The sequence below is a fragment of the Acartia tonsa genome, chromosome 4 (assembly GCF_053477335.1).
Source record: "Acartia tonsa isolate MP-2025a chromosome 4, ASM5347733v1, whole genome shotgun sequence".
NCBI lineage: Eukaryota > Metazoa > Arthropoda > Copepoda > Calanoida > Acartiidae > Acartia > Acartia tonsa.
The window spans coordinates 39,364,167-39,377,837 of record NC_137263.1 but is presented as its reverse complement, the minus strand read 5'-3'; the positions used below and the strand labels follow the sequence as shown (position 1 = coordinate 39,377,837).

The following is a 13,671-nucleotide window of genomic DNA, read 5'->3' as shown; positions in this document are numbered from 1 at the left end:
TTATAAAATGACTTAACTTTTGAGGCAAGAGCAAAACAGACTTTGATTAAGTTTTATAATTTTCCCTAGACAAATATTGGTTGTGGGGTAATCGGCAGAAACGGCGATTTGTTTACAGTAACTTTAGTAGTAAAATAACATAGCCTACAAAGTAAATAAACTTTATAAAGATTTTATATCTGAATTTAAAGGGAGTATGAACTAAAGATAAAAGCATCTCAAGTTTGATAATTTTTATTTTAGTTTATATTGGCCCTTAATTTTTTAGCACTTTGAGATTAACAAAGCATTTGACGCGACGATGTTTTTATTTTTATATTTTATTTTTTTAATGTTATCACAAAACCGTTTTAGAACTGAAAATTATTATTACTACTTGCTTTGGTTCGTGTATGATCTCCTTTTACTATTTTAATTCGTTAAAGATAAAATAATTGCCATCAATTAGACTTCTTTTTCAGAAACAATCAAAACGCGTTACTAAAATGCCCCCTACAAGGAGAAATCATTTAGCTACTGCTGGCGGCGTACTACTTAGCGTTGACTATTTCATTTCATTTGAGAAATATGAAAAATTCATCAGGATTTGGTCTGAAGTAGCAAATGTTTATCACGGGCTGAGCTATGCCATGCAGGGAAGTTTCAATCAATTCAACTCAGGTTTGCCAAGATTGGCGTGTGCGGTTTTTAAGAGAACTGAAAGAATTTTTTTTTTTTTCTCCCCTCTTTGGTGAAAAAAACTAAAGAATATGTGGGAGGGGGTTGATATGTATAAAATTAAGAGTTTTGAAAATATTTTTCTATTTTATCCCCTTCCTTGCTGGAAAAAACTAGGAGGGGAAAAAAATAAAAAATTTGCAGCAGGGGAAAAAAATAATCTTGTGCAGAATATACACACCTGTACATAATTTTTGTCATATCTCCAAGTAGTGTTGCTTACATTAAATACGTTGATACTTAATATTTGTTAATGTTTGTTTGTTTGGTGGTCTAATTGAGCTAGGCTTTTATGGATGTTGCCATCCTTGTTTTTCCCTAGAACTTTATTATGAATTAATTTTTGTTGCCTGTAACATGTCGATTATACATTTATTTCACTGTCTATGACTATGGTTTTGATTGATTGAACACTATACAGGGTCCTGTTCTTCTGGAGTCTCTTCCCCAGTGCTCGCACAAGTGGACTGGTCTAAACATACAGGAAAAGATCTGCAGGGAAGTGGGGGGGTATCGGTCACTACAGAATAATCCCCGTGGGGTTGACATGATTCTAGATCAAGTGAGATTACGGTTTGGCATGGAAAATTGTTATGGAGGGCTACGATTTGAGGTATTTTTACACTACGAAAATCAATGTGACGAAGATGACTGCGTTAAATATTTCTGGCCGTTCGGACAAGATATTGACATCGATGATAAAGAGAAAATCCTCTACACCTTATTGAAGGAGAAAGAAAAGCTTACCTGGAATCAAATAACGCTCTTTGGTGTAGTTTTCAATAAGGACCAAGAGTATTTTTATGAAAATGTTGAGCGAATCATGATTTTGCTCTTTTAGTAAGATTCAAATGTATATTATGTATTTATAACTTTTTTTACCGTTTAATAGTTTAATATATACATGACGACCAGGTATAAGAGAACAGAAACCATTCCAAATTAAACTTTTTCATTTTAAATCTTGTAATTGACGAAATAACTGTTATTATTTTAAGATTAACTTTTGAGACTGGTGATTAGAAGTAGCTTTGATAGCTTATCTTTTCCACTTTGGCCCATAAAATGTAAAATAGATAGAAAATTGTAAATATATTCAGTATCTTTTATTTATGTAATAAAAAAATATTTGAAAACTACTATTGCTTCTACTCCCCCGCCCCCTTATTTCCAAATTATTCATTCCAATTTCAACTATTTTTTTTTTATTGTGCAAGAGGATTAATTTATTTGACATTAACCTTTCCATTTACCCAGGGAAACATTTACCATACATTCTAATACAGATGTAATTTTAAGTACTTTGGATAATTTATCAAAAATACAAAACCAATTAAAACCAGAAATGATGATCTCGTATGTTAATTTGTACTTTCTTTGTGGTAACGCAACCAAACCAGTGTATCCTAGATATTTGGAAATATTTTATGTTAGGTTTTAATTTGTTTTAAGCAATCCTTTAGCAAACCAGTGCAGTTGTTGTATACTTAGTTGATTAAGTAATATAGACATATAACTTATGCATTTAATTTTCTATGTAAATTATAATTATGATATCTTTATATGAACTTGTGATTTTTTTCAGATTTAAAAATAATGCTCTGTTAAACCAAATCTAATTTTGTTTTTAAGGTATTCCTTTGTGTAAATTATCAGCGGTTACGGCTGTAGAGGCTCCCGGGGAAGTGGGGGTGGAGTCGACCCTCTATTTCTAGTTAAGGTTCAAGCGTTAACGTTAATCGTTATTCGGATAGGAAAGGTTGAAGATAATTCGACGAAAAACTGCGGTTTTCGGTGGGAGCTGCGTTTTCGCGACCATTTCTTCACAGTTCCAGTTTGTAACTGCCCCACCAATTCCTAGTGCTGTAACTTTTTTGCTAGAGTTTCTTTGTGTTAAGACTGGTTACAAGAAGTGGCACATCCGCCCCCCCCCCCCTCTCATTGTCGTTAATTTTTTATGAAAATCTAATCTTACTTTATTTTAGATTTGCTGTTTTTTAATTTAAAGAGCTGAGAAGATTGGACGTGTAACCAACAAAAATAAGTCAAACAAGCATCTTTTTACATCAATAGATCGAATTGCACTACAGAAACAAAATAAATCTTTAAAAATGACTGGTTACAAATTGAAATATATTCCTGAACTATTGGAAGATCATGTAGACTTTGATGAATATGAGTGTCTGATAAACATGTGGTCTCAAAGTTCAAATGATTTTGGAGGTTTGCCTCATTCCGTACAGGGCCTAATTTTGCTTCAGACATTGCCTAAACATTCAGCTAGATTTGGCAAAAATCTGCGTCCCAGTGTCTGTCAGGCGGTCGGGGGATTAGAATCATTAAAGAACAATAAAGATGGAGTTAGCTTGATTCTTGATGACTTGAGGAAAAGAGTGGAGAAGGAAGATAAAGTAGAGTTGCAATACACAGTCTTTCAAGATTTTATACAATACAGAAGATGTAAAGATGATGATATCAGAAACTTCCTGGCAGATTTTAACACCAAGTATGCAAGATGTAGGAAGTTTGGCATGACTTTGACCGATGATGCCCTTTACAAAATGATTATAAAAGCTGCAGATTTTGATGAGCTGGAGCAGATGATTGTTATGGAAAATTTTGACGTGGAGATGAACAAGGGGCAGTTGTTCAAGAAGATGAAGGAACGGATAAGGGTAGTTTTAAGTAAAAAACTTATTGATGAAAACCAAAATTATGAAGCTAAATCGCATGAATAAAGGTGGGGCATGTTATTTTACGGAAAACTGATTTAAAAGTATCCGTTTTATGTATATAGATTTTACCATTGCATTGCAGCAAATGAAATTATTTATCTTTTTTTTTATTAAAGACTAGCGGCTTCGCCCCTAGCCTCTAGGGGCTTTGCCCCAAGAGATGATAAAAAAAGTTAGGGTGAAATTCGTAAAAAAAAAATAAGAAGGACCAAGGAAATCTCCTGCAAAAAAAAAAAAAAAAATGGGGGGGTAGTTTTTTTAGTTTTGGAGGGGTTGGGGGTGTCCCACCCCCCAGGAAAATAGCTTAAACCATCACAGGACCAGTAGGTATAATCCCTGAAAAGTAGAGCCCAATCGGTTCAGCGGTTACTGAGATTTTAAGCTTCAGACGGACAGACAGACAGACAGACATCGTTCTACTTCGTATTATAGATAGCTTTTTTTTTAATTGTCATGTTCTGTCAACATTTACGTTATTTTTCATGTTTGAAATTTTTATTTTCTCCCTCTTATTTTAATTTCTAAGATATAGACTTGGTGCTTTATATATCTTACTAGCGGCTTCGCCCCTAGCCTCTAGGGTCTTTGCCCCAAGAGGTTTGATCAACCTAATTTTTCGTATTTTAGATTTAAAAAGAAAAAGTAAAAAAATAGCTTAAAACCATCACAGGACCAGTAGGTATATTCTCTGAAGAGTAGAGCCCAATCGGTTCAGTGATTACTGAGATCTTAAGCTTCAGACGGACGGACAGACGGATAGACATCAAGCTACTTTGTATTATAGATAATTCACTTTGTCCTTGCTTATGCATAAACGACTTAATTTTCTACTCTTTTATTTCACTCTGTCTGTTTGTCCATCCTTGATTTTTTTGTACTGTTCAACTCTTGACTGTTGTCATCCTTTGTCTATTGTTGTAAAATATAAGAATAAGTAAATTGTTTCCTAAAATAACATGTCTAAAAGGTATAAACTGTAAAATTGAGCTGTGACTGATAATTTTAAAATTCTAAGTATTTTCATTTCATTTGTAATATATTTATATCATTATATTCATTTAACTGTTGGATATTTGTATTTGTGATCTATAAATGGATATTTTATCATTTTAACTATTATATTATAAAAAACCTATTTATATAAGTATTGTTATATGTATAAACACAGTTTAATTTTTTAACTTTCTTTATTGATGGAATACATATGTTTCTCTATAAAAATAGATCATCAGTTCCAATTAAGATGTATAAGGTAAGAGTTAAAAAAATATATGTCCTTGCATTTTGAATCCTTTTTAAGTAGTAATATTAACATATTTTATATATTTCAGAAAAAAATAGAAAATGTACAAAGGGAGAGGATATTGAAATAACCTGTTTTTATAAAAGGCAATAGTTTTATTTCCTATATATGAGGTATAGTTCCACTTAATAAGTTTCAATGATTCCTGAAAATTTTTAATTTTTTATATTAATTTTGATACTCTTTCTTTGCTTCTTTTACCCTAAAGAGTTTTTTTTTAAATAATCCTTTATATAATCTTTATTCATTTTATTGTATCTAATGACATTCTTATAGAAGTAATGCAAGTTAGCTTTCTGTTACAGCATGTACTATATAGGCGCTCTCGAGTCACGCACGTAAATATTGGGAAAATTTATTTACGTAAGATTTATTTTAGCAGGACGACATTTGGATATTATGGAGGCGAATTTCAGTGTACACTTTAAAGACAATCCGTCTATTCAATGGACATCACATGAAGTACTTTTATTTTTACATTTTTATAATTAATGTAAACAAAACAATGTGCGCGTTACGTGAATTTGATTCGACTATCATGCTTACAGACGATTTTGTCGTTGAATATTGTTATTTTATATCCTTTGTTATTTTTAGATTTTTCTTGCCTTTTATTTACATTTATTAAATTATTGGACATCCATTATAGTTTACATATTAAGAATCAAGGTATTAACTTATTATACACATTTAAATTGACCTTAAAATAAAAAAAGGAATCTATGTTTGTATGTTTTACTTGCAGTACTTTGTTTTATATTTTCTAATTTAGTGTTCTCCATTTCATGGAAACTAAATAGCTCCCGGGATAGTTTTAGGCCATTTAGATTTATAGATTTACTAGCGGCTACGCCTCTAGAAGCCTCTAGGGGCACTGGCAGGAGGGGGGAAAGTCGACCTCATTTCATTTTAAATTTGAGTTTAAAAAGAGTTATTTTTAAATAAGTTAAAATATATTAAAATATCTGGGGGGTAGGGGGGTGAAGACACCCTCTCCAAAAATAGTTAAAAACCTTCCCAGGACCTATAAGAATCTTCACTGTAAAGGAGAACAATATCGGTTCAGCGGTTAGCGAGATCCTTCGAGACAGACAAAAAACGCTTACTACTTTATATGATAGGATGTCATGGAATTGTTTTATGTTGCTCTCCCTCCCTAGATACTATGGCGCATTCGCTAGTTCTAAGCATAAATTGTTGACGTTCATTTCTATATATAATAGTAATCCTAAAATTTATAGATTTTGAATGTTTATCTAGTTTACTACTTTCTTACATTTAAGTCCAAAAATATTTGGTTTCTGATGTTTATGTTACTTACTACTTACCTACCTATTAATTCCTTAATTTTCGAACTAAAATTATTTAAATGAAAAACTCCTTTACATTGGACATTGGCATACTCTCTATTTACTTTATTTATCAATCTATTTATTAGATGAACATGTCAGAGCTAGATACAGAAGATGAGGATGGTGCTTTTACATTTGGTCAAGATATGGCACAATCTATACATCCAGGTATATATGGTGTAGACATTTAGTCAGGATATTGCACAATCTACATCCAGGAATATATAGTGTAGACATTTTGTCAGGATATGGCACAATCTATACATCCAGGTACATACAGTGTAGACATTTGGTCAGGATATGGCACAATCAATACATCCAGGTATTTATGGTGTAGACATTTAGTCAGGATATTGCACAATCTATACATCCAGGTACATATAGGTGAAAACATTTGATCAGGATATGGTACAATCAATACATCCAGGTACATACAGTGTAGACATTTGGTCAGGATATTGCACAATCAATACATCCAGGTATATTTGTGTGTCTTCTGAGTAGAACATGTCATGGATTTTTGAAACTTAACTTAATAAATCAACCTATCCAAATTAAATAAAAGTCTCCAAAGTTTTTAAGCCAATGAATAAAAAAAATGCTATCATAAAACTCTTGGTACTAGTATAATTAACAGCCCAATTTCCCCTCCCTCCCTTAGAACATGTAATGTGTTTCAAAAAGCATAATTATAGGATCACATTTTCAAGGATATCTATAAACATTATCTAACTAATTTACTTATTTATGTTCACAGATGACCTTGATGACGACCCGTTGGAGGAGGGGATGCACGCCAAGCTCATGGACATCCGGGAGCCCCTCCTCACTCTCAGGAATGACCTGGAGGAGATGTTGGGAGTTGACCTGTCGGAATACAGCTTCTGGCTACAGGTTTGACACAAAATTTTACTAAATTAAAATATAGACAATAGATATAGCAACTACAAGAGAATATTCTTCCTCCCTATCAGAGTACTCCTGTTGTTCACTATGTTCAAATGCAGATATCAATTTGACATGAATAAAAAATCAATATGAATGAGTCAAATATGATTATTCCAATAAAGAATTAAAGTCTTACCTACCTAGGTAGTTCAGAAAATATTCATTCTTAAGAGCTTTATTACCTCAATAAGTGTAAGAAAGGCACTACAAAAACAAATAATCAATACCATGCTTTAAAGCTTCTGAATTGAGGCTTGACTAATAATATTTTATACCTAACCTACGCATCAAAAATACGATTTTTCAATAATTCTGATTCTGTGTATGATGTGCGATATGAGGGAAATAGGAAATTAAAGCTATATTTAATCCTTATTCAGGACTCTCAGTTGCTGGAGCCTGACATGAACCTGGTGGACCAGTGTGTCCAAGGAGAGGGACTCGTCCAGATCATCTGTGAGATTAAAGAGGAGGATAATTTGAAGAAGATAAACATTGTTGATGTCCTCAAACCACCAGAACCGCCGGAGGAACCTCAAAGGTATATTTCAAATATTATTCTTCAAATTACGAGTAGATTAGAGAAGAGGTATTGTATGTAATGATAAACAAAACAAAATACAGGAATTTATACTTTAAACCTAGTTAAGTTTTTTTTTTCTTTGTACGTGCACATCTCTATTTCTTTCCCCAATTTACATAGTAAAAATACTGGATATTTGCTTTGAATTTCTTTCCACCCCCCTCCCTTCCAGACCAATTGGAGAAATTTTGGAAACTTTACACCCCTGTTAAAATATTCATTTGTTTTAGTGATGGAGAAAAATCTGATGACGGAGTTGAACTGGAACCTGATATTGCAAAGGATAGTAATGTCACTAAATGGGTGGTTTGCTCAGGTATAATTCATTTTCCATATTTGTTACCCAGTGGTTTATAATAAGGGGGGGGGGAAGTTTGTACAGTTATAGGAAATGAAATTCAGTACCAAATTTTGCCCTGGCCGTTTGGGCTTGTTTTTATAGTTATCAACCTAATTCTTTTTGTAAGCGCTCTTATATGATTGGATCTACCTGTAAAACTTAGAAAATTGAATTTTGGGACTTTCCCTTAAGGGGGCTAGTGGAGCAAAAGACCCCCAAACACTAAAATTTTAAGTTCTGAGTCTATTTTCTGAGATATTGAGACGATTTTTTTAATGAAAACACTTTTTAACAAAACCGAACTAAGTAGCCAATACAAATTTCATTTTGGGACTTTCCTTCTAGGGGCTAGTGGAGCAAAAACACTAAAATTTTATTTTTAAGTTCTGAGCCTATTTTTAGAGATATTGAGATGATTTTTTTTCATGAAAACTTTTTTCACAAAACCGAACTAAGTAGCCATTACAAATTTCATTTTGGGACTTTCCCTTAAAGGGGCTAGTGGAGCAAAAGACCCCCCAAACACTAAAATTTTAAGTTCTGAGCCTATTTCTGAGATATTGAGATGATTTTTTTTATGAAAGCTTTCTTAACAAAACCGAACTAAGTAGCCATTACAAATTTCATTTTGGGACTTTCCCTTAAAGGGGCTAGTAGAGCAAAAAAAAACCAAACACTAAAATTTTAAGTTCTGAGCCTATTTTCAGAGATATTGAGACGATTTTTTTAATGAAAACACTTTTTAACAAAACCGAACTAAGTAGCCAATACAAATTGTATTTTGGGACTTTCCTTCTAGGGGCTAGTGGAGCAAAAGGCCCCCCAAACACTAAAATTTTAAGTTCTGAGCCTATTTTTAGAGATATTGAGATGATTTTTTCAAATGAAAATATTTTTAACAAAACCGAACTAAGTAGCCATTACAAATTTCATTTTGGGACTTTCCTCCTAGGGGCTAGTAGATCAAAAAACACTAAAATTTTAAGTTCTGAGCCTATTTTCAGAGATATTGAGACGATTTTTTTAATGAAAACATTGTTAACAAAACCGAACTTAGTAGCCAATACAAATTTCATTTTGGGACTTTCCTTCTATGGGCTAGTGGAGCAAAAGGCCCCCCAAACACTAACATTTTAAGTTCTGAGTCTATTTTTAGAGATATTGAGACGATTTTTTTAATGAAAACAATTTTTAACAAAACCGAACTAAGTAGCCATTACAAATTTCATTTTGGGACTTTCCTTCTAGGTAATAGTGGAGCAAAAGACCCCAAAACACTAAAATTTTAAGTTGTGAGGCTATTTTTAGAGATATTGAGATGATTTTTTTTAATGAAAACATTTTAAACAAAACTGAAATAAGTAGCTATTACAAATTTCATTTTGGGACTTTCCTTCTAGGGGCTAAAATTTTATCCTCTGATTATTTTTTTCAGTTATTTGAAAAAAATTTTCATTAAAAAAATCAGCCATAATGTCTTTAAAAATAAGCTCAGAACTTAAAATTTTAGTGTTTGGGGGTCTTTTGCTCCACTAGTCCCTAGGAGGAAAGTCCCAAAATGAAATTTGCAATGGCTACTTAGTTCAGTTTTGTTAAAAATATTTTCATTTAAAAAAAATCATCTTAATATCTCTAAAAATAGGCTCAGAACTTAAAACTTTAGTGTTTGGGAGGCCTTTTGCTCAACTAGCCCATAGAAGGAAAGTCCCAAAATGAAATTTGTAATGGCTACTTAGTTTGGTTTTGTTAAAAATATTTTCATTAAAAAAAATCGTCTCAATATCTCTAAAAATAGGCTCAAAACTTAATATTTCAGTGTTTGGGGGGCCTTTTGCTCCACTAGCCCCTAGAAGGAAAGTCCCAAAATAAAATCTGTAATGGTTCCTTAATTCGGTTTTGTTATAAATGTTTTCATTAAAAAAATCATCTCATATCTCAAAAAATAGGCTCAGAACTTAAAATTTTAGTGTTTGAGGGGTCTTTTGCTCCACTAGCCCCTAGAAGGAAAGTCCCAAAATGAAATTTGTAATAGCTACTTATTTCGGTTTTGTTAAAAATATTTTCATTTTAAAAAATCGTCTCAATATCTCTAAAAATAGGCTCAGAACTTAAAATTTTAGTGTTTGGGGGGCCTTTTGCTCCACTAGCCCCTAGAAGGAAAGTCCCAAAATAAAATTTGTATTGGCTACTTAGTTCGGTTTTGTTAAAAAGTGTTTTCATTAAAAAAATCGTCTCAATATCTCTGAAAATAGGCTCAGAATTTAAAATTTTAGTGTTTGGGGGTCTTTTGCTCCACTAGCCCCTTCAAGGGAAAGTCCCAAAATGAAATTTGTAATGGCTACTTAGTTCGGTTTTGTGAAGAAAGTTTTCATAAAAAAAATCATCTCAATATCTCTGAAAATAGGCTCAGAACTTAAAATTTTAGTGTTTTGGGGGCCTTTTGCTCCACTAGCCCATAGAAGGAAAGTCCCAAAATGAAATTTGTATTGGCTACTTAGTTCGGTTTTGTTAAAAAGTGTTCTCATTAAAAAAATCGTCTCAATATCTCTGAAAATAGGCTCAGAACTTAAAATTTTAGTGTTTGGGGGTCTTTTGCTCCACTAGCCCCTTTAAGGGAAAGTCCCAAAATTAAATTTTCAAGTTTTACAGGTAGATCCAATCATATAAGAGCGCTTACAAAAAGAATTAGGTTGATAACTATAAAAACAAGCCCAAACGGCCAGGGCAAAATTTGGTACTGAATTTCATTTCCTATAACTGTACAAACTTCCCCCCCCCCCCTTATTAATGTTTTTCCCTGCTGCATTTCTCCCTCTCCTGTATTAAAAATTTAAAGATTTTTTTTTGTGGCTAAAGATAAGAGGACAAGTTCCTGTTTGCTGATTTTTTCAAATATTTTTCAATATCTTTAGTGTTTGGTCCGTTTTTAGAAAATTTTCTGGTGATTAGTATCAACCGAAGTTTTCATTTACCCCCCTCCCACATATTCCCCACCCCCCTCGTCGTCGGGGATACCATGCTGAATATTCACCTCTCTTATCCTTACTTGATGTCTCTTAAAGATTACTTATTCACTCGTTCATATGAAATAGTGCTTAAACAATAACATATTCTTTGGATGAGTTATAATTCCTTTAGGTAGATATTTATAAATCACTCGAATAAGAATTCTATAAAAAAAATCTTGTTTGTTTGTGATATTTATATTTAGCTGTATGGAACATTGGTTATAAAAATACCTACATTTCACTTTGATTCCTTACATTTCAGTTGTATTGTAATGAATTGTATGATAAAAGGTTTTTTTTTTTATTTAAAACCTTAATTACCTCCAAAACGTTTAAATACAGGTATATTAATTTCTGATTTTTCCTGCATAAAGTAATCAACTAATTTTTCTTCTTTTAGCCTTTCGTCGTGAACAAGAATCTCTTAAAATCCCAACCGATCCCGCCAAATGGCACGTAACACACGTGCAGCACTGGCTGCGCTGGGCAGCGAGGACGTTCCAGGCGGCCACCATCAACCTTCCAGACTGGGCAGCCGTAGATGGACCCAAACTTTGTGATATCAGCCATGCAGACTTTAAAATAAAAGTGCCGGTCGACCCTCGTGACCTTTTTTGGACGCACCTTGAACTATTAAGAAAGTGTAAATTTGTCGCCGTTGTGCAAAAACCTTTCGCTGCAGTTGGAACGTTAACGGATAACAACAGCGGTGAAAGTAGTAACAACGAACAGTCAAGTCCGTCACCAGAGAAGCGTTACTCAATTGGGCCCAACACGCCACCGGGCATTAAGAAGAAAAAGACAGTGACGTTGGGTGTTGCCAAAAGCAGTCATCAAGTGCCCATTCCCGAGGGGTGTCCGGGGAATAGAAGTGGCAACAACGGTCAGATTCAGTTGTGGCAATTTTTACTAGAACTTTTGACTGATAAGGTATTGAAATTTAGATTCGTTGGGGAGAAATTAACTAGGGATTGGCCGATGTTAATAAGTTTTATTTATAGCTAGTAAATACTTTTAATTTATAATCCATTATGTGTTCTTAGTTTAAAGAGAATACAGTTTTTCGTGAAAAGCTTGTAGGTATTATAAAAAAATGTAGTTTTTTAAATTACTAGAATTTATCGTAGAATACAACAATACTAACATTAAAATAACGTCTTCTAACATTAGTTTTTATTGTAAATGAAATTGGCTTTTTAAATTCATGGAAAGTCCATTTACAATTATTGCAATAATTTAGGAGCATCGAGGGGTGATACAGTGGCAAGGAGTGGAGGGAGAATTCAAGCTGATCAAACCAGAAATGGTGGCACAGCTCTGGGGGGCCAGGAAAAATAAACCAAAGATGAATTATGAGAAAATGTCCAGATCTCTCAGATATTATTACGATGGAGATATGATATCAAAGGTAAAATATATTTTATCGCGTTAATCCAAGCATAATTTAATAGGTATCTAGATTAGTGGCTGTTATACCTAATATTTATACGAAATGAATAAAATAGCTATTACTTACAATAATAATGATATTGGAAGAAGTGTAAATAATAAATGCTTAAATCTACAACTACACGTTTCGTTTTAAATCTACAAAGTAAAATTTGACTCACAGAAAAGCGGAAAATAATTTTATTTTTCATTGTTCATTTAGCATTAGGTTATAATAGGTACTGAGTGTTATTGTGTTATTTTTTTAGGTACATGGAAAGAGATTTGTTTACAAGTTTGTCTGTGATTTAAAACAGCTAATAGGATATTCAGCCAAGGAGCTGAGCTTTCTAGTCGCCGAAGCTGAGGCTAATTTCTTTGGAACACCCAGAAACATTGATTTTCATATTGATCGAAGATAGCCATTTCTCGAGGACTTTTAAAGGGACAAAACATCAAAAGTTGAAATAGATAAAGATATGGGGACTAATGTATTTCCTAATTTTAGATATATTTAAAAGGGATCATTTTACCTGATCCAGACCCAGTGCTTATTTTCCGTAAAACAGGAGTAGAACTCAAAATTTGGAACGCCAGTTGTTCTAATAAGGAACAATATGGAATTTTGAAGTAAAGGCGGTGAAACCTTAGTTCCCTGCCGAAAACCGGCATATTTCGTAAAAAAGAAGTTTGTCTTAAATGATTAAATAGTGTCTATTTTGGCGAGCACAAGCAAAAGAATTTGCGTTGTACCCCATTAAAGCAACTGCCATGCTATATTTTAAGGCTCTACTCCTGTTCTAAAGTCTTGGAACACATACCCTTACGGAAAATAAGCAGCAATACCCCCTTAATTTTTTTTTGTGACCTTGGTCCCATATTATGAAATCTTTACAATGCTTTCATTCTTTTGTTATAAGATGTTTTGTTCCTTATTAAAATTTGTTAAAATGGATAGGTATAAAAAAAATATTTTATCCGACCGTGATTATCCGTGTACCTGAATTTTATTTTTATACAAAGAAATAGATAGTTAAACCTTTGTTAAGACGCATTATTGGGGGTTACTTGTAAAACATTCTTATAAACTTAAAAATCAAATGTTGTGTTTTTATTTACAATTATAATTTTAATATTTTTTAAAAATCTGATATTACCCAAGCATAAACTTTTAAGATTTCCTAGGCATCTCTAGATTTAAAACAAACTGGATACTTATTATGACATGTATATGTTTAATTCTTATGTACAAAATTG

At 32.8% G+C, this 13,671-nt stretch overlaps 2 protein-coding genes across 9 annotated transcripts; both read left to right on the top strand.

Annotated features, from left to right (window-relative positions):
- Positions 1–1,107: 1,107 nt before the first annotated feature.
- On the top strand, positions 1,108–4,797 carry LOC145317136 (uncharacterized). 3 transcript variants are annotated; one of them, XM_080158062.1, is made up of 3 exons: positions 1,108–2,349; positions 2,703–3,457; positions 4,440–4,797. In XM_080158062.1, exon 2 carries the CDS (start codon positions 2,829–2,831, stop codon positions 3,453–3,455), a length of 627 nt encoding a protein of 208 aa, XP_080014188.1. In that variant the 5' UTR covers positions 1,108–2,349; positions 2,703–2,828; the 3' UTR covers positions 3,456–3,457; positions 4,440–4,797. The 3 variants fall into 3 exon arrangements, with proteins under 3 accessions (XP_080014188.1, XP_080014186.1, XP_080014187.1); XM_080158060.1 differs by having other exon boundaries at positions 4,420–4,797; XM_080158061.1 differs by having other exon boundaries at positions 2,703–3,462; positions 4,420–4,797.
- Positions 4,782–13,371, top strand: LOC145317128 (DNA-binding protein Ets97D-like). 6 transcript variants are annotated; one of them, XM_080158038.1, is made up of 10 exons: positions 4,782–4,841; positions 5,135–5,217; positions 6,194–6,275; positions 6,865–7,001; positions 7,436–7,596; positions 7,869–7,954; positions 11,387–11,916; positions 12,227–12,394; positions 12,684–12,859; positions 13,335–13,371. In XM_080158038.1, exons 2-9 carry the CDS (start codon positions 5,155–5,157, stop codon positions 12,834–12,836), a joined length of 1,380 nt encoding a protein of 459 aa, XP_080014164.1. In that variant the 5' UTR covers positions 4,782–4,841; positions 5,135–5,154; the 3' UTR covers positions 12,837–12,859; positions 13,335–13,371. The 6 variants fall into 6 exon arrangements, with proteins under 6 accessions (XP_080014164.1, XP_080014166.1, XP_080014163.1 ...); XM_080158040.1 differs by lacking the exon at positions 13,335–13,371 and having other exon boundaries at positions 5,138–5,217; positions 12,684–12,867; XM_080158037.1 differs by lacking the exon at positions 13,335–13,371 and having other exon boundaries at positions 12,684–12,867.
- The last annotated feature ends 300 nt before the right edge of the window (positions 13,372–13,671 follow it).